General features: G+C 41.3%; 1 protein-coding gene across 8 annotated transcripts in view; it reads right to left on the bottom strand.

The window, feature by feature from the left end:
* LOC126292216 (uncharacterized) overlaps positions 1-20,941 on the bottom strand; it is a 68,906-nt gene that overhangs the window by 42,433 nt on the left and 5,532 nt on the right. For 5 of the 8 annotated variants that reach the window (XM_049986081.1, XM_049986076.1, XM_049986077.1 and 2 more), the window contains exon 3: positions 19,590-19,637. The exons of the other annotated variants lie outside the window; for them this stretch is intronic. In XM_049986081.1, the coding sequence (XP_049842038.1) occupies positions 19,590-19,637 (48 nt within the window). The remainder of the gene's footprint in view (positions 1-19,589; positions 19,638-20,941) is intronic. 8 annotated transcript variants of the gene reach the window in all.

Raw genomic sequence — 20,941 nt, 5'->3', positions numbered from 1 at the left:
CTCCAACCACCAAAAAGTGCACATTTCTTCCTCCTCATTTATAATGTGCTGTTCGGCATTTCGCTGGTGTTCATCAGTGACGTGTCACAAAGCTTCGTGCATTAGTTCCAGCAAATCTGACAGCTTAAATGTCTTATTTCTCATGACAAATTCTTTAACTTCGCTCCAGATCAATTCTGTTGGGTTCAGATTGCAAAGTTAAGGTGACAACTGTAAAAATGCATCATTTGTATAGTGCCCTCAACGCCATGAAAATTATTGTTTCCCATGTTTTTATGATGCTTATCACTCTGGCTCGTGTGAGACCACATCTGATCTACAAAACAATGGTCATATTCAAACAAAGAGTATTTGATTATTCATTTTTCTCCAAAAAATTTTATTTTGTAATGTTTTCTTAACTTCAAAATCTTTAACAATCTTTTATAAAATATCGATAATTAAGAATGTGTAGCCATTAACAGTGTTCCGCACACATGTTTCACTACAAAGCAGGAAGCAGTGTCATCCATTTTCATAGAACATTTGACCTCAGAGACAATCAGAGCACAAGTAGCGCTTATGGAGACTGTGGCTGTACACAATTTTTGAAATAAACTTAAAGAAGCTAAAGCATGGTTGAGGAATACGTTGATAGCTGTTTAATACATCAGTAAAGTTTCATTTACCCTGACATAGTAATAAGAAATCTAATACAGCAGTTGGACCTACTTCCAAGAGTAGACCACCATCATTGTACGAGAGCTATGGCTGCTGACCAATCATCATGTTTGTGTTTGTTTACATCAGGTTTATTCTTATGATGAATGGAGTAAAGTGGAGATGGCCCATCCCCAACCAGCCTGGCCTTGCTCCAGTGGTAGATTAAACCCTTATAACTGAGAATAAAAACAACTTTTATCGAGTAACAGTTCAACCAGTCATGAATCGACCACCAATATTAGAGACAATGAGCCCAGAAGGCCACACTTAGCACGAAGGGTCGAAATAGGCTCCACAATTACAATGTGAAGGCAGCTTGTTACACAAAAGAAAACTACAGGTTAACCTAGTACACCAAGGCAGAGATGACACAGGACTGTGGGTTCCTTCCGGGAGAAGCAGAAGTAACAGGAGCCTGTGATGCAGTAGTCTCTTCGACTGTGCGAAGTTTATTAGATGAGGCAGTAGCCCATCATATATTGTCCCATTTCAGAGTGAGTAGATCTCTCGTGTGCATCCACAAATTTGCACTTGAGATTGGCAAAGTGAATGGGGAGCAAGAAAATGCTCCTCAAGCCAAACGGTACAGGATGACCAAGAGTGACTGAAGAATTTGCTGATTGTGTTTAAGAGTCTTTTAGGTGTAACCCCAAGAAATCAGTTCAGAATCCTAGCTGTGAATTAGCAGTTCCAGTGACATCTGACTTTTAAGGAGGCACTTACATTTATATCATCATCATTTGCAGCTGTTACAAGCTCTAAAGCTTACAGACTCCAATTTATGTGCCAACTTTGCAAACAACATGATGCTGTAGGACGAAGTAGCTTTTCTGCATCACGTCGTCTTCATTGATGGATCAACATTTCACCTACATGGACATGTGAACACATGATGTGTACATGTGTGGGTCACTAAATCCCCACAAGATGGTACAGTTGCAATGAGACTCCCACAAATTGAACGACTATTTTTTTTGTGCCCTTTTCCATGAGAATGTTTACGGGTCTTTCGTTTTCCGTGAAGCAACTGCTAATGGTGTTCCCTATCTCAATGTGTTAGAACGACGGCTCTATCCTCAATTGGAAGAAGCTAAACCACATACCTTTATTTAGCAGCAAGATGGTGTACCGCTTCACTCAGTATGTGATTCGTTAAACACTGTTGTACCTGATTGCTGGATCAGCCACGATGTTATTGCAAAAGAACAGACACCATGCGGAATTCGCACCTGTGATAAATATCATGTAAATTGAATGTGGAGGGAGAAGAAAGGAAATGAAAAAGATGAGACTACTTATGTCAGCAATGTCAGGACTTTATATGGAATAAGCAACAATGAGTGAAAATGTGTGCCAGACACATTCGAACCCAGGATCTCCTGCTTATTAGGTAGTTGCATTAACCACTGCGCCACATGGACAAAGTCTTTATCACAAGCCCGTGCACTATTTTGGCACGGTCCCCATCCACGGTCTTCATGCTTACTACTTTGAGATTCACCCAGGAAGTCGGACGTAACTGTACATCCACACTGAAGATGGTGGATTCATTGCCCATTGAGGCCAATTTGCATTATATGTATCGCAGCTGCATATGCTGCATTGTGTGTTCTTTCAGACATGTCCAAAAGAACAGACAATAATTGGTTTGCCTCAATGGGCAACGAATCCATCACTTTCAATGTGGATGCACAATTACATCCAACATCCTATGGGAATCTCAAAGTAGTGAGCATGGAGCACATGGACAGGGACCATGGATAGTGATGCTGGGTGGGAATGTAGGTCAGCTGAGATGAGTGCAAAGATAGTCCATGCAATTACAAAAACAATGACTGCAAGAGCCCACTGCTTATTGACTTTCTGGAACATGGCATCAACTTAACGAATAGCAGTATGTAGACACTTTGCAAAAACTGAAGTGCATCATCTAGTCCATATGCCCAGGAAAGTTGATGGACAGCACCTGTCTGTGTTGCATGATAATACTCACCCACACTTTCTCATGTTGTTTCGACTATGCTACAGGTTTGCTGGGAAGCCTTCACACATCTTCTACACAGTCCTGATCTCTCCTCAAGCAATTTCCATATTTTTTGGAGCCACGAAAGATGTTAGTGCCTGTTGATTTGCTTCAGACAAAGAGGTGCACACCTGAGTACAATCATGGTTCCGTAGACAACAGTAAACATTTTTGCATGAAGACACTGGCCGTTTTGTCTCACAGTTGGATAAATGTATTACAGCCATGGTGATTTCTTTTGCAATAATAACCATTTACTTATTTTCTTCCATCAGCCTCATTTTCATTTGACTGTCCCTTACACATACAGTTGCTGCTTTTGTATAAAGGTTTCTTAGGTTTTTCATTTACATGGCACCAACCTTTCTATTGTCTTCCATTTCTTGTCCAGCCAGTCTATGTTTTCCAGTTTGCATTTCCGGCATGCCTCATTTTTAATGCATCTGATTCTCTTTTGTACACTGTAATTGGTGAATATTTATATTTTCTCATTTTATAAATTAAATATAGTATCTCATGTGTTGTGCAATAATTCCTACTGAGCCTGGTCTTTTTGCCTACTGATCATCAGGTATTTTCTCTATTTAATATCTGACAGCTATCCATTCTTCATCTATTACATTTCATTCCCCTGTTTCAGTCAAACTTTGCCAAATGCTCCTTTTGAAACTTTCAACCACACATCTTCCTTTCAATTTATACAGGTCCATCACCTTAATTTAATATCTTTTTGCAACTGATTCTGTTTTAATCTGCAGTTCATAAGCAATAAATTATGGTCAGAATCCAAATCACTTACTAAAAGTGTTTGCTATACAACATTTTGTTTTTCAAACCTTGTCTTACCATTACATAATGTATCTGAATCCGTCTGGTGTTGGAGGTCTCTTCTATGTATCTGATCTTCTATCTTAGCTCTTTGAAATGATTAAATTGTGTACATGCAAAATTCTGCTGGAGGGTTTACCCTTTCATTCATTCCCCCATCAACATTTTCCTTTTTTTCCTTTCCTTCTTCTTAACTAATTCCAGCCCCTGTGAAAAAAACTGCATTGCCATTAATGTACTTAATTTCTTTTACATCATGATTTTTTTTTTTTTTTCAATCTCTTCATCATCAATGGAACTCATAGGCATATATACTTGTACTTGCAGCGTTATGATGATCCATTCACTATGCAGCTCATGTTATGTTACCCATATTTCTATTTTTCTGTTCATTATTAAATCTACTCCCGCATTACCTCTATTTGATTTGTTGGTGGTAACCAGAGTTCAACTGGTCAGAAATCCTGTTCTTTCTGCCACCACATTTCACAATGTCCCGCTATATCTAATTTCTTATTTGAAGTTCTATAACCTACCTACACAATTAAGAGACCTGGCATTCCACACATCAACCTATAGAATGCCAGTATTCTTGAGACTGTCCTTATGAATAACCTCTGCTCAGAGATCTAAATAGGGGACCATTTTACTTCTGGAGTACTTTATCTCAGAACATGTCATCACCACCACCACTACACTGAGCAATAGAGCTACCTGCCAGTGGGAGATATAATGGCTGTAGCTTCCATTTGCTTTTATGCATTTGCAGTAGTCTTATATCAAGGCCATGTTGGCTAACGTAATGAAGCCAGAAGAGTCAACGGCCAATCTGTTACACCTGCAACTATTGAAAAAGACTGCTGTCTCTTTTCAGGTGCCATATGTGAATGAAGGAGTTCTGTTTTCTACTGTCACATTTAACATACAGTACATAATACAGGCAGTTGGCACACAAAACTATGCTTGACTGCATCTCGGGCCTCCTCAGTGATAAAGGGAAGTACCATCTGTTAACAAATTTACTGGACCGAAGTTGGATGCATTCCCTACACATTAAAAAAAATTAAAAAAAAGGGTCAATTGAGAGATTTGTTAAAATTACTGAAAGAAAAAGGCTGAAAGCTGCACAGTACTTATCATCAAAAGGTACTACTCTACATAAACACTCAAAAGGAGAAAACTGCGACCCCTGTTTGTTGCATTACATGTTCCTTCTTCAGGGAGTAAAGGTAGGACTGTTGGGAAAGGATTGATAACAGGAACAGATTATTCAGACCCCGGATGTAGAGGGACTAACTGTCTTGACAGTACATGGCCAGGGCTATGGTTTTCTCTTGTTGAGGCCTACAATGATGTCTCTCCCCGATATTCCCCTTGCACCACTTACTGTTACCTTCCATCACCCTAGTAACCTCCACAATGTACTCATCAAATAATATGTCATTCCCAGGTTGCTATACCTAGCCCACAGTTCCTGATCCTCCAATCAACACTTACTCCAGCTATACAGCTGGCAAATCTTCAAATATTGAAGTAAGATCTACTTGCAGACTCACATATTCCATTTACCAACTAACAAGTGCTTACTACACAGCTTTCTATGTGCGTATGATCACCACTCAACAGTCTGAAAACTTGAACAGACAGCCAGTTGCTGGTTACTTCGCAGGGACTGATGTGTGCCTACGGTTGCAACATCACATAAGCCATTTGCATCCTCCCACCCAGATATGTCTTCTTTTCTTTTTACATTTGTAATACTTTTACCTAAAATTGTGAGTATAGTCCTTTCTAAGCTAAATGTTTTCCCTTCCTGGCACAAAAAACCCGAAGTTAAAATGTAGTGCACTAAAAGAGAAAGCAGACAACTCCAGCATTCTGTGGGTCTCCTGGTCAGAGCAGATAAATGTGAGCCAATGGGCAATATTCTACACAAATACAAATGAGCATTACTCTGTGTCTCATATCACACTAGAAGGAAGTGCACCGTCCTCCAGTCAGTTTGTCAGCTTCACTGACGTACCTCGTCATCAGTTCCTTCTTGCTTCTGGGACACAAAATAGTCTACAAGATGATACGATTCCGATTGTCAGACGTTTCCAGACGATCTGCCTTCACTGCTCCACCTACTGCTCAGCTTCCCTCCCATCCGAGGCCAGATTGCCACACATTCCACCTCTATATGAGAACCACGGTGTCATTTACTGACTGGACTGATTTACAGGCCGATTTCTGTGTAGAGTTCTGTGTAAAGCAACGAGGGCTAGGAGCAGTTACAGAACTTATCACCGCCCTGAGACCTCTTCTGCTCTGGTACTTTCTTGACTGCCCCCATCTATACACAACACTGCTATGTGGCTTGGGAGGCAGATTGTAACATCACAACAAGGGAAAGTAATGTAGCTCTGGTGGTGTTCACCCCACTTTGGCTCTCCGATGTATTCTACGCTGTGTTTGACTCAAGTAAAATGCTCTTTTTTGAGAAGTAATTGAAGCACTACTCTGCCATGATCATATTTGATCTGCACTCAATTATCGTGAATGTTATTTGTTCCAATCCTGTTAAAGGACTTTTCAGTATCCTCTTCTACACCGAGACCCTCTAGGCGTTCTTTTTCTAGGACTGAAAATGACTGTGCTGCACTGAAGTTGTTTGTCTAGTTTCTGCAGTGATAGTGCACGTGTGAGAGGAGCTGGCACAGACCTAACTAAGCAAATGTCGCACCACAAGAAGCTGATGCCACAGAGCAAACAGTTGCTCACCGGCCTCTGCACAGGGGTCCCCGCAGTTGCTCTAGTACCCTCACAGTGGATCACATTGAACATCTTTAATCGGGAAGATCTAGATGCTTTGCACTTTTAATCAGAGTTTCTATAAAATATGACAAGGCCAGTTCCATTTGCACCCTAGTTTTCAGCTTTAGGATATTTTAATACATCAAATGACTTTGAAACTCTACACTTTAAATCGATTAGGTGTGGCTGCTGTGATAACCCCTCGTCAAATACATGATCTGAGAATCTTATAGATGTTTCAAAGTTAAGAACATGTCCTCCATTCAAAGTAAATTAAAACCACAGCATAAATGTGAATGCTGTTGTTATGTCACTAATATAATTATTACTCTCATTTTATGGACATATTCCTTCACATTCTGCTATTGCCACATACCAACAGTTCGGATCTCGATATGTGACGCACTTTTGCACTATCTATGGTAGCATATACCAACGGAAATTGGAAGTGTTCTGCCACAAACACCTCAGCCGAACACTACTGAGCTCATACCCCAGCATTCCCGCATGTGTTATATGTCAATTGAAAGCTCATTCTTACGAATGTGTCTTTTCAGCACAGGAATGAAGCCAACGTTGAAGGTGAAGAACAGTGTGAGTACACAGTGGGTACTGGATGTGTCTAATGTTACTGGAACTTTCCAGGCAGAGATCTCAACACAGCTCTAGAGCTATCCCTTTCCTGGAAGTCAAATAACTAGTATAAGGGGCATGTGCAGCTCGCACGGAATGTTGGCTGTAGTGCGCCGACTGCGTGATGAGTGCTGACTGGGCAGACTTGGGACAGCAGGGTAGCAAGAACGGCTGGCGGCTGGCACAAGAAGACCATAGCGTCATTCAACCGGCTCAGATATACAGACGGATGACGACAACTGAAATCCGCCCAAATATTAAATGTAGAGCCAGGGTCAACAGGGGCATCGAGTGGCCCTCTGTGGTGTTCAAATCACATACCGACATGTCGGTAGATGACCCAGTGAATCGCCACAGGAAGCAGCAATTCTAGACATCTGTACTTCTCAAACTTCTGGAATGGAGATACAGAGGGCTGTTGGATACGAAGACAGAAACAATTCAGTAAATGTCGCAAAGAGACTGAACACTTGTCAATATGCAACAAGAATGGTTAACTCCTGTTCCCATACCCTTCACAGCTAAGATACCAAAAGGCGTATTCCTGCAGGATAATGCAAGACCCACATTGCGGTTCACAAATGCCTCAATGAATGTATGGATCATCAACTGACGTGCCTGGTCCTCTGATTTGTTATGCACAGAGCACGTGCTGGATCTGGTGGAAACATATATTTCAAAATGGGCCTCCAGCCAGCTACCTTCATCAACTCACATAGCTCGCATTTCAGACACGGCAAGGAATTCATCAAGATGATGTTCAGAGAGTCTTTGCTTCTTTGCCACAATCAATACGGGAGAGTATTCCTGTCTATGGGAGGGTCACGCACTTACTGGTGGTGCTGGTGGACGACATTGGTTAGAAATCAGTTTATCATTTAACACACATTATGTGATGAACATCTAAAAGTTTGATAAATTTCGAACCGGTGATACCACATGTAACATTTACCATTTCTGCCAGTATATTATTAGTGAGACAGAATGCAGACTACTGTCACAACTGACGTGAAGTGTAACAAGAGGCCTGTTTTAGCTCGGAAGCTGATAGTTCCGTTTTCCACTACTGCATTTTACTTGCAACTTGCCAGAGCCCTGCATTATTTTAGAAATAACTACTGTTTGGAGAGCAGTTACGTCTGCATACTTATGGTCATGATTTTGGCCAGTGTCGAGTAATAGCTGTAATGAGACACATTTACTAAAGAACCAATTCCATTTTACTCATACAGTCTGTTCTTTTTGCAGAAGTTTTTCCCACTTCCTTTCTCACTATGAAGTGCATCAATGTACTTCACAAAATCATAAACAACATTTCAACATTAAAAGTGTGAAAATACTCTGTATTTTAAAAACAGAAAACACTGTACACAGCAAAAGCAGAAAGTAAAGGAAGGGGCAATGACAAAATGAGGATAATTCAAACAAGTCTGTCGCCAGTACCCAACACATCATTCTGTATGAATTAATTCATATAGTGTTCTGTAGTTGAGATAACTCAATTAATAAATACAGAAAATAAAAAAGAAATGTAAAAAATGGAAATGATTGTATGGCATTGTTGACTGGGAGGCCCCATTAGGGGAGTTTGGCCACCGTATTGCAAGTCCTTTTTAAGTGACGCCACATAGGCGACTTGCAAGTCAATGATGATAAAAATGCTGTATATACCTGGAACAGAAATGCGTAGATGTGACAAAACATATGATGAAAAATGTGCGTTACATCATTTATTATGTTTATGTGTATTTTCCTCCTGCAAATAATTTCTTTTTATCTGAAAATGCAGATTTTTCACATTTCGGCAACGGGTATGTTAAGGCGACTGTCACATTAACAGGGTGTATATGTGGACAAGGAAAAAGAATTCCCAGATTTTCCCCAGGTTTCCCAGTTAAAAAAACACTTTTCTCCTGGGTGAAGACAATCTTTTTCTGTGTTAAGGGACAGTATATTTTCCTTCGGAACTGTAAAACTTACCAATCCATTGAATGGTTAGGGTTTTATAATGGGCGTACAATTTCCCGGCACTTTAGAAAACGAAACTCAGGGGGGCAAAAACATGTTTTGGAAAGATCTTTGATGTGCAGCAACATGTACGCTGCATATTTTTGTATTACACAAGTATAAATTTGAATTCCACCAAATACAGCATGTTATTTTCCGGAGCATTGAAATCGAGTTTGTGATGTGCCTTTGTAAGCCAAGCATAGCTTATGTCACGTGATCCCACCAGCCAATGACAGTGGATATTCAGACCATAGGACACGTGATATAGTCAGCCAATAGCAACATCACTGTTAAGTAGTGTGAACACACAAACAGGAAGTGTTAATAGTTTAAATTAATATACATAGTATGGCTACAAGAAAAGCAAAGCTTTCACATATAATATTGGTCTCTAAGGCTAATAAGCTGCAAGAGAAGCTAAGCTTTCACATACAATGTAGATCTTTCTGTGTGTGTGTTACACTTTACGATATATCTCATAAATGAGACAGTAAAATATTTAGTAATGAATAAATGTCTGATCTTCTGGGATCGAAGTTGTTCTAAATGGCTTGTCAACAAAGAGTTGATTTTTAAATGCGAGTCAAACGCTCTGTGATTTAAGAAATTCATTGTACATTCTCGCATGTAGTTCAACTTCTGTAAAAGGAAATTTACATTATAAGTAACACTTTTCAAACCACCATTCCCAATATTTTCCCACAACCTGTTAAAAGGTTCATTTCAGCAGTTGCCAGAGAGCACCATATAACAGGCAGCACCGTACTTGCGTAGCTACGATGACACAGGAAGCCCCTACATTCATATGTGTAAAACATTAAAAGATCTTACATTGTGTCATGAAAGAAACAATACATCAGACAATACTCCAAAAGCACCAGAATTTCATGAACCATACTAAAATGTGCACATTTAAAGTGCACATTCGTATGTCCAGATTCCCAGTGAAGTAGGCCTACCAGATATTAAGCTTTTCAGTGTGGTTTTCAGGATGTAAATTTTCTTGGAGTACCAGTACTGTATATTATGTTTGGTTATTTATTATGGCATAATGCCATACGTGCTAGATGATGAAAACATGCACTTGAAATGCAGCGAACAGTTGAAACTAGTCAATAGTTCGGAATTAAACACTTCATTTCAAATACATTGACTGCCTCAGCACAAAAGATTAACAACAGCCAAATTTCATTAGCAAACTGACAAAAATAACTTCTTTGTTCTGCAAGGTGATTAATGCTTTACTGTCAGAAAGGCGGAAATAAAATAAAATCTGAAACTGATAACATATTTTAGCCCTCAGAAATTATGTGAATATATTTTAATTTACTTGGTAGCGACCGGCCACTGAAATCCGTTTTGTTTTCATTTTACATGAGAGCAGTAAATGAAGAGGAAACAACAAAATCACTAAATGTAAACACGGGTCATGTGGAGACTACCCACTTCCCCACTATAACTCTTGAGTACTTGTGCTTCAGCCCAGGGTTTACAATATTTCCAAACCCCCCCTCCCTCTAGAGTTTGAGGTAGGATGACAAAAATTTTTAAAAAATCAAATTTCCAAAAATATGTTTATGTTGTAGTGCACATCTTTCTGAAGAGTCTGATACATAAAACACGTGTTCAAGAAAATGTAAGACATGTTATTTGGTCTTAAGTGTGCCAAAGTCACAAAGCCACATCTCTTCACACAGCATTCTTCTATCGCACATCACTGCGCTTCGCTCTGTGGAACTGAAATGTATATATTTTGTAATGGATGCCAGGGCAGTGGAAATTAAAATGTCCTGTGGTGTCTCTCCTGCTCCCAGTCGACCGGTCTGATATCCTGGTGCAACCGCCCCAGCCAGATTTCTGTAGCCAGAAGCGAGAGAAGGTACTACTCATATGTGATTCAACTGTGCATGCACATGAGCTCACTCGTAACTGCTAAAACGAATCTAATGTAAACCGTTGTGAAGTCATGCTAATCTGAGGTCATTTGTTACAGTCTTTGACACATTTTGCTGTTGACAGAGACTTTTATGAGCCCTGTTTTTTGTTATTGTGTATAGCGCATTTCCTTTGCAATTTAAGTTTTATTTCTCTAGTTCGTGTTTTATTGCTGCAGTATTATTCTGCAGTAGCAGGATACAGTAATATCCTTTGTTAGAGTAATGGTTTTTACCGGTCAAAACTACAAAAATATAACTGAAAACTAAAACGATGAAAAATTCCCAGGTTTTTCCCTGTTTTCTCCCAGATGAAAGAATGCCGGGGTTTCACCCCGGATCTCCTGGGTCGTATACATCCTGGTTAGATACTTAAAATATAATTACATCACTGTCTATACAAATTAAATGTTCCCCCATCATAGCTTCCCAAGATTGCTTATAACAGACATTATCGACATGCCAATATTGTCACCTTAAGGACCGGAGGTACCAGCTGTGAAGATAATTACTATGCTTGAACTACCCCTAATGTTAGGAACTTAATCATCAGTAACATGTTTTGTGAGTTAGGCACTCATACAAAAACACACACTTAAAAAGCACACAAATTCAAAAAACAAAACCAAAGTTATTCAGACACGAAGTCCTTGCCTTAGGGCCCTGCCACACTGGGATGCCATGGCAAGTCTGTCGGTCATTCTGCTGCCAGCACTCTGGTCTCACAGTACAAGACGCCAGCAGAGACATCAGAGGAATGCCCTCAGTCTCCACTCAGTAGACAAGCTACAAGCTATATGTGCAAGTTCAAAATAAAAAGAAAAAGCAGAGAAAGAAGTTAAGGACTCATCCCATCATTGCTGATCATGACATCAATGGGTTATTTGACATGCTTTATAATGATTTAAGAAATTACAGTGCTAAATTTCGCAGTGTCCTGAGAATATCATTCTGTCCATTTGACGAGATTTTGGAGATGTCCCGAGATTAACTGACAAAAAAGGTCACTGTTTTAAGGAAAGTAATCTCATTGAAGGAAAAGATTTTCATGACCTGTGTATTCAGTAACTAAGTGTTTGTTGTCCCTAGGGATAGTTACAGTTTTAGTTGCAACTCTTAAGTACACACAGAAGTGCTTTTCAGATTTTATTTGAAAAGTATGTTACTATAAACTGAAAATGAATTTACAAATGTTTTAGACAAGAAATCTGAACCCTGACTCTTGTTTACCTATCTTCTTTCTTAAAATAATTCTAGCATGTCTGTATCTGGCCTATTAACATCAGTTTCGCCTGGAAGTAGGTTGAGGAAAACTTACAGAACCCAGATAGTAAATGTGCTTTGCCTGTACTATGGTTGCACTGGAGCATCAGGAACAGGCTGTGAGGAAATTGAGGATCAATCATTTCCACTACCTCCATCCAACTAGAGTCCAGAAAGTGTGTTATTGTAAGTAATTGTAATTGTATTGTAATGTAGAGAGACTTATTCTCCGATCTGAGTTTCATTCCATAGCGCTCACGTGGGAGAGTAAAACTTGGTACGGGTAAGTGGCAGTAGCGCTTGGCAGCTCTGCTGGTGTCCTGGAGGGGGAGCGGCCATAGGCCATCGTGTGTTCCAGTGGCAGCACCACCAGGCCTGCCGCCGTAACCTCGCAGCAGCCGCTCTGCCGGTGGAGCTCCACGCTCAGGTAGATGCCAGGTCAGGAGGCTCCATTATGTCCCACGCTTCTGTATGGCATCTCTGCCAGCAGATCTGCCATGGCATCCCAGTGCGGTGGGACCCTCACTTTAAGAACGGCAAAACCAAATTCCCTGCTCCGCTTATCGGTGTTACCACCCATCGAGCAAAGCATTCCTTTCCTGTAGTGGTAAACACCAGTCTCATCAGCTAAAAGACCCACTAGCTGCCTCTCCGTGCACTGGCTAGTTCAGCAAACATGTATATGGTTCCAACAGACTACACTGGGCCATCAGCCGTTCCATTGAATTCCAAAGATGTTACAAGGGACCTGAAGAGACCACTTACCAATGATTACCCATGCAATACTGCTCATATTCACCATACTAATGCTAACCTTACAAAATATCCAGAAAAGCACTGAAGAAAGCTTTATTACTCTCGAATGTTTGTACATTATCAAACCTAGTGTAGTCGATGGCTATTTCAAGTTGAAGTCAGCCAAGCTTGCTTTCTTTCTTCTTTGTTTGCATAACCTCTAAATCACCTTCTGTACCTTTCAAGGGATGACCAGTCACATATATACATTTGACAACAACTGATCCATCACAATTGCCTACATCTGCATGCTCCCTCTATCTTGCTAAAAATTTCCTCCTCATCCGTCCTACATACTACGCATCACATGATGCCCACTTTCTTTTATAAACACCTACCTACCCAAATATACTTGTCCTGTTCTCAACTTCATGCTTTAAATTATATCTGATTAAATTTTGCCAACCGGACATTGTACAGGCTAGAAATGTGTGCCGATTTCTGTGAAATGTATGGTAATGATCTTTTTATCATTAGTTATTACCTCATTCCAATTCTTCTTGAGCCTGCGGATAAGACAATTCACCCATTATTTACTGCTATCTGATTCACAATGTTTAATTCAGTTTAGCATTGTTACTCCACCATATTTTGGGTAAACTTCACATAAGTTGGTGAAAAGTTTTAAGTGGTACAATTACATAAAGATTAAAGCATGAAGTTGAAATCTGGCAAGTAAATTTGACTGGTATGTGTTTACAAAATCTAGTGCACATAATCATCATCATCATCATCATCACCCCCATCATCATTATCATCATCATCATCATCATCATCATGGACAGTTTACCGGCCTCAGGCTGCGGATAAGACAATTTTCTCCCGTCTTGCCACCATCTCTCTGTCTTCACCTCAGTCCAGCCTTCTCCTTTCTTCTGGATGCATTCTTCTACTCCTTTCAACCATCTGTCTCTATGTCTTCCTCTTGGTATCTTTCCTTCAAGTTTCATCTCAAGTATCCTCCTGGGTATCCTCTTCTCCTCCATTCTCTTATCATGTCCATACCATCTCAGCCTAGATTTCTCCTGTAATGGTTCAACCTTCATTAACTCTCTGATCATCTCATTTCTTAACATGTCTATCTTTGTCACTCTCATACTGTTTCTCAAGAATTTCATCTCACTAGCTTGCACTTTGCTTTTCTCTCTTCCTTTCATAACCCAGGTTTCTGATGTATATGTCAGGATTGGGACATAGTATGACTGGTATGTAACCTTTTTACTGATTTAGAGTACATACTTGCTCCATATCAGGCTTATGACACTCTTCCGAAATGCTTCTGCTTTTCTCCCCCGCTTGCTTATTTCTCTGTTGTTTTTTCCATCTTCCTGTATCAGGCTTCCTAGATACGTTAAACTCTCCACTATCCTCAATTGTTCCCCACCAATTGTTATTCCAGTTGTTCCTCTCTCCTTCTTTCTTGTTGTGATAATCATCCCCTACAAAACCTTTCACCTGACTCCATCAAACTCCTCACCCCACCGACACCTCGCACTCTTACCTTCTACCTACTTCCTAAAATTCACAAACCCAAACATCCTGGCCGCCCCATTGTAGCCGGTTACCAAGCCCCCACAGAACGTATCTCTGCCTACGTAGATCAACACCTTCAACCCATTACATGCAGTCTCCCATCCTTCATCAAAGACACCAACCGCTTTCTCGAACACCTGGAATCTGTACCCAGTCTGTTACCCCCGGAAACCATCCTTGTAACCATTGATGCCACTTCCCTATACACGAATATCCCGCACGTCCAGGGCCTCGCTGCAATGGAGCACTTCCTTTCACGCCGATCACCTGCCACCCTACCTAAAACCTCTTTCCTCGTCACCTTAGCCAGCTTCATCCTGACCCACAACTTCTTCACTTTTGAAGGCCAGACATACCAACAATTAAAGGGAACAGCCATGGGTACCAGGATGGCCCCCTCGTATGCCAACCTATTTATGGGTCACTTAGAGGAAGCCTTCTTGGTTACCCAAGCCTGCCAACCCAAAGTTTGGTACAGATTTATTGATGACATCTTCATGATCTGGACTCACAGTGAAGAACAACTCCAGAATTTCCTCTCCAACCTCAACTTCTTTGGTTCCATCAGATTCACCTGGTCCTACTCCAAATCCCATGCCACTTTCCTAGACGTTGACCTCCATCTGTCCAATGGCCAGCTGCACACATCCGTCCACATCAAACCCACCAACAAGCAACAGTACCTCCATTATGACAGCTGCCACCCATTCCATATCAAACGGTCCCTTCCCTACAGCCTAGGCCTTCGTGGCAAACGAATCTGCTCCAGTCCTGAATCCCTCGACCATTACACCAACAACCTGAAAACAGCTTTCACATCCCGCAACTACCCTCCCAACCTGGTACAGAAGCAGATAACCAGAGCCACTTCCTCATCCCCTCAAACCCAGAACCTCTCACAGAAGAACCCCAAAAGTGCCCCACTTGTGACAGAATACTTCCCGGGACTGGATCAGACTCTGAATGTGGCTCTCCAGCAGGGATACGACTTCCTAAAATCCTGCCCCGAAATGAGATCCATCCTTCATGAAATCCTCCCCACTCCACCAAGAGTGTCTTTCCGCCGTCCACCTAACCTTCGTAACCTCTTGGTTCATCCCTATGAAATCCCCAAACCACCTTCCCTACCCTCTGGCTCCTACCCTTGCAACCGCCCCTGGTGTAAAACCTGTCCTATGCACCCTCCCACCACCACCTACTCCAGTCCTGTAACCCGGAAGGTGTACACGATCAAAGGGAGAGCCACATGTGAAAGCACCCACGTGATTTACCAACTGACCTGCCTGCACTGTGACGCTTTCTATGTGGGAATGACCAGCAACAAACTGTCCATTCACATGAATGGACACAGGCAGACAGTGTTTGTTGGTAATGAGGATCACCCTGTGGCTAAACATGCCTTGATGCACGGCCAGCACATCTTGGCACAGTGTTACACCGTCCGAGTTATCTGGATACTTCCCACCAACACCAACCTATCCGAACTCCGGAGATGGGAACTCGCCCTTCAGTATATCCTCTCTTCTCGATATCCGCCAGGCCTCAACCTCCGCTAATTTCAAGTTGCCGCCGCTCATACCTCACCTGTCTTTCAACAACTTCTTTGCCTCTGTACTTCCGCCTCGACTGACATCTCTGCCCTTACTCTTTGCCTTTAAATATGTCTGCTTGTGTCTGTGTATGTGCGGATGGATGTGTGTGTGTGTGTGTGTGTGTGTGTGTGTGTGTGTGTGTGTGTGTGTGTGTGTGTGTGTGAGAGCGCGCGAGTGTACATCTGTCCTTTTTTTTCCCCTAAGGGAAGTCTTTCCGCTCCCGGGATTGGAATGACTTCTTACCCTCTCCCTTAAAACCCACATCCTTTCATTTTTCCCTCTCCTTCCCTCTTTCCTGACGAAGCAACTGCCAGTTGCGAAAGCTCGTAATTCTGTGTGTGTGTTTGTGTGTTTTGTTCATGTGCCTGTCTGCCGGTGCTTTCCCGCTTGGTAAGTCTTGGAATCTTTGTTTTTAATTCATCTTACTCTTACTTATACCAAATTACATCACATATTCTTGTACTTTTCGTTCCCATCCATCCAACTGCTCTTGTACTTCCTCCTCCTTATTCCCCCAAATTATCATATCATCAGCAAACACAATAGCTTTCATCTTCCTTTCTCCAATTACTTGTGCTACTGTACTTATTATACCATCCATCACTACAACGAAGAGTAATGGTGGAAGTGCAATTCCCTATCTCAAGCCATTCTTCTGTTCAATCCAAGCTGATCTCTCTCCTCCCACTTTCACACAGCTCAGCCAGCCACTGTGGCCAAGTGGTTCTAGCAAACAGAACACAGCATGTTGTTATCAATGCAGAACCGTCTACAGACATTAAAGTAACCTCTGGCGTGCCACAGGGGAGTGTTATGGGAACATTGCTTTTCACAATATTTATAAATGACCTAGTAGATAGTGTCGGAAGTTCCATGCGGCTTTTCGCGGATGATGCTGTAGTATACAGAGAAGTTGCAGCATTAGAAAATTGTAGCGAAATGCAGGAAGATCTGCAGTGGATAGGCATTTGGTGCAGGGAGTGGCAACTGACCCTGAACATAGACAAATGTAATGTATTGCGAATACGTTGAAAGAAGGATCCTTTACTGTATGACTATATGATAGCAGAACAAACACTGGTAGCAGTTACTTCTGTAAAATATCTGGGAGTATGAGTACAGAACGATTTGAAGTGGAATGATCATATAAAATTAATTGTTGATAAGGCGGGTACCAGGTTGAGATTCATTGGGAGAGTCCTTAGAAAATGTAGTCCATCAACAAAGGAGGTGGCTTACAAAACACTCGTTCGACCTATACTTGAGTATTGCTCATCAGTGTGGGATCCGTACCAGATCGGGTTGATGGAGGAGATAGAGAAGGTCCAAAGAAGAGCAGTGCGTTTTGTCACAGGGTTATTTGGTAACCATGATAACATTACAGAGATGTTTAGCAAGGTCAAGTAGCAGACTCTGCAAGAGAGGCACTCTTCGTCGTGGGGTAGCTTGCTCGCCAGGTTTTGAGAGGGTGCGTTTCTGGATGAGGTATTGGATATATTACTTTTCCCTACTTATACCTCCCGAGGAGATCACGAATGTAAAATTAGAGAGATTCGAGAGCGCACGGAGGCTTTCCGACAGTCGTTCTTCCCGCGAACCATATGCGACGAACAGAAAAAGGAGGTAATGACAGTGGCACGTAAAGTGCCCTCCGCCACACACCGCTGGGTGGCTTGTGGAGTATAAATGTAGATGTAGGGGATTCAGTCTGGAACCGCGCTGCTGCTACAGTCACTGATTCGAATTCTGCCTCGGGCATGGATATGTGTGATGTCTTTAGGGTAGTTAGGTTTAAGTAGTTCTAAGTCGAGGAGACTGATGGCCTCAGATGTTAAGACCAATAGTGCTCAGAGCCATTTGAATCATTTTTTCACGCAGCTCACACTACCATGATACATTTCCCTTATCCTCCAAATAATCTTTTCTGCTACTCCTCTGTACTAAAGGGCTTTCCACATTTTGCTTCTATGTACACTATCATACGCTTTTTCCAATGTCCATGAAGGTCATTAGTAGATCTATTCCATATTCATAGTGCTGTTCCTGCAGTTGTCTTACAGCAAAAATTAGATCCACCATGGACTTTCCTGTTCTGAAGCCATGTTGCTCTTCTCTCATTCTTCCTTCTAATTTTGCCCGAATTCGTGCTTCCAAAATTTTCTCAAAACTCTTTGCACAATGACTCATCAATGTTATCCCTTCATAGTTCTTGCACTCTCTTCTACTTCTCTTCTTAAAGATCGAGACAATTATTTCCTTCTTCCAGTTTCTGGGATCATCATCTGTCTCCAAACAATTTTCGTAACTCTCCTGCTGCTCTCACCATCTCTACACTTAGCTCATCCACACCTGGTGACTTCCCTCCCTTCATCTTGCCCAATGCCTCTTCCATTTCTCCCCATGTAAGGTCTTTTTTTATTTGCTGCTCCTCCTCTTTTTTCTCCCCGGCTTGTTCTTCCTCATCCAGGTTGTGCATCATATGAGTGAAATACAGAGGGGGAGGAAGCTTTTAACAAGATGTGGGGAGCACACAGACAGTTTTATAGTGGGCAAATACATTAGATAGGTTACTGACAAACATGAGAAAAGTCACACCCTGAAAGGCATAGAAGAGGGTTTAAAGTGATGCAAGCAAAGAAGAAAGGAAGCAAGCTTGACCTACTTGAAGAAATTGAAATAGCAATTCACTGAGTAAGGTTTGATAATGTACTTAATGTACAAATGGGAGAGAGCTGTAATTCTTTATTCAGTGTTTTTTTTTTTTACCTTTAACGTTGCCTTTAGTACAGGAAATGGGAATAGTTTTGCACAGATAAACATTGGTATGTGGTTTCTACATGTCCCTTGTAACATCCTTGGAACTCTATGGCTCAGTGTCATCTGTTGTTTACTGAAGTAGCCAGTGGACAGGGAGATAGCTGATGGAACCTGCAGCTGATGTGACTGGTGTTTACCACTTCAGGTAAAGAATGCTTTGGTGGATGGCGGATGAGTGGTGCAGAGAATCTGGTGTTGCTCTTTTTAAAGTAAGATGAGGACTTCATGCCCAAAGAACTTAATTTTTTTTTTATATTTCTGATTTTGTGTGCCTTTCAAGTGCATGTTTATGTAAGGTTAGAAAGATAGCCAGATGGTGGGAGCTTGACTCCTGAAATGTGTCACTGAGGATTCTGTTCTTGACATCTGTGGTTGTCTGCTAAAATATTTCTAACAGTCACTAACATGTGCTTTACATGTGAGCACGGACACCCCATAAAGTTTTACTGACAAAGGAGCCTAATTGTGTACAAGGTTCACCCATCATTCTGTCAAAATTGATTTTAGATGTAACAATTCCAATCTGGTCTAATGCTAAACATATACTAATATCCATGTTAAAGAATGTAACAAAACCAAAGCCATTCATCACAAATTTCAAGTAAGTAGCTGTTGGAAGCACTAAGTTATACTCTTTTGTGTTATTCTAAAGTAAATACTCACCACTGTCATCACTGGAATGACTTCTTTTGATGCCACACAGCCCTGACCCTTAAACCAAAGGGCACATTATCAGAATCTGAAATCCTCTAGATAAAAATGGCAGTGACAAGTTTTTAATTGCTTCCACTGAACAAATAGCACAAATTTAATAACAGAGGGTTTTCTCACTGTTCAAGTTAGCCCAGCTTGAATTTATTCAATGACTCAAGCATTAATTTGTCAACAACTTCATCAGGGATTGTGTGGAGGAAGAGGAGGAGCAGGTAAAGAAGCACCAGCAGGGTAAGATGAACAGTGGGAGGAAAAGAGAGAGGTGATAATGAGGACAAAGCTATACGTGCTACGAGAAATCAGGATGATTCACAAAATAAAAGGGCACTAAACAAGGAAAAAAGGTATCACATGGACACGTCTACATTACAACATCAAAGACATATTGTATGTTTCCCTGCTCTCAGTGGCTGCGTGAAGCTATCACTCCTCTACCACATGAAACTGATACATTGACAACTTACAAGCAGTAAATGAAGTGCCCTGTCCTATATGACACTATTCTTCAATTTCACTGATAAATTAATGGTGAGCAAAGGGTGGAGGGGGGGGGGGGGGGGGGGCAGCATTTCACAATAAAGACTTATCTTTCCTCTCAACCAATATAACTACTAATCGAACCATAGTTTTTGAACATTACTCAAACAATGGAAAATCCAGGATGGACTGTAACAATATTACGAGAAGGAAAGTTGCTACTCACCATATAGCGGAGATGCTGAGTCGCATATAGACAACAAAAAGACTCTCACAATTAAAGCTTTCAACCATTAAGGTCTTTGTCAACAATAGACACACATACGCACAGCACACTGTGTGGTTTCAGTTGACAGACTGCAGTAAGGTGTGCGAGTTGTGTTTGTGTGAGTGCATGTGCATCTATTGTTGCTGAATGCCTTAATGGCTGAAAGCTATAATTGTGAGTCTTTTTGTTCGGCCTATCTGCGACTCAGCATCTCCGCAATATGGTCAGTAGCAACTTTCCTTCTCAATATTGTCAGTTTTTGGACATTGGTAGATTATATGGAATAATGTCAATATAAACAAGTCACAGATAGGCACAACAGAAAGACTGTCAGCAAGTTAGCTTTCGGCCAAATAGTCCTTCATTGGAATAAGAGACACCTCCCCCCCCCCCCCCCACACACACACGACGACAAAGTCTGGCTGCTGAGGCGTGTGAGTCGCATTCGAGCGAGTGTGTGTTGTCTCATTATGATGAAGGCCTTTTGGCTGAAAGCTTACTTGCTGACAGTCTCTTTGTTGTGCCTATCTGCAACTCAGCATTTCCACCACATGAG

This window comes from Schistocerca gregaria, chromosome 9 (genome assembly GCF_023897955.1).
Source record: "Schistocerca gregaria isolate iqSchGreg1 chromosome 9, iqSchGreg1.2, whole genome shotgun sequence".
In the NCBI taxonomy this organism is placed as follows: Eukaryota; Metazoa; Arthropoda; class Insecta; order Orthoptera; family Acrididae; genus Schistocerca; species Schistocerca gregaria.
The sequence above is the reverse complement of the archived record's forward strand: the minus strand, read 5'-3'. Positions and strand labels throughout refer to the sequence as shown.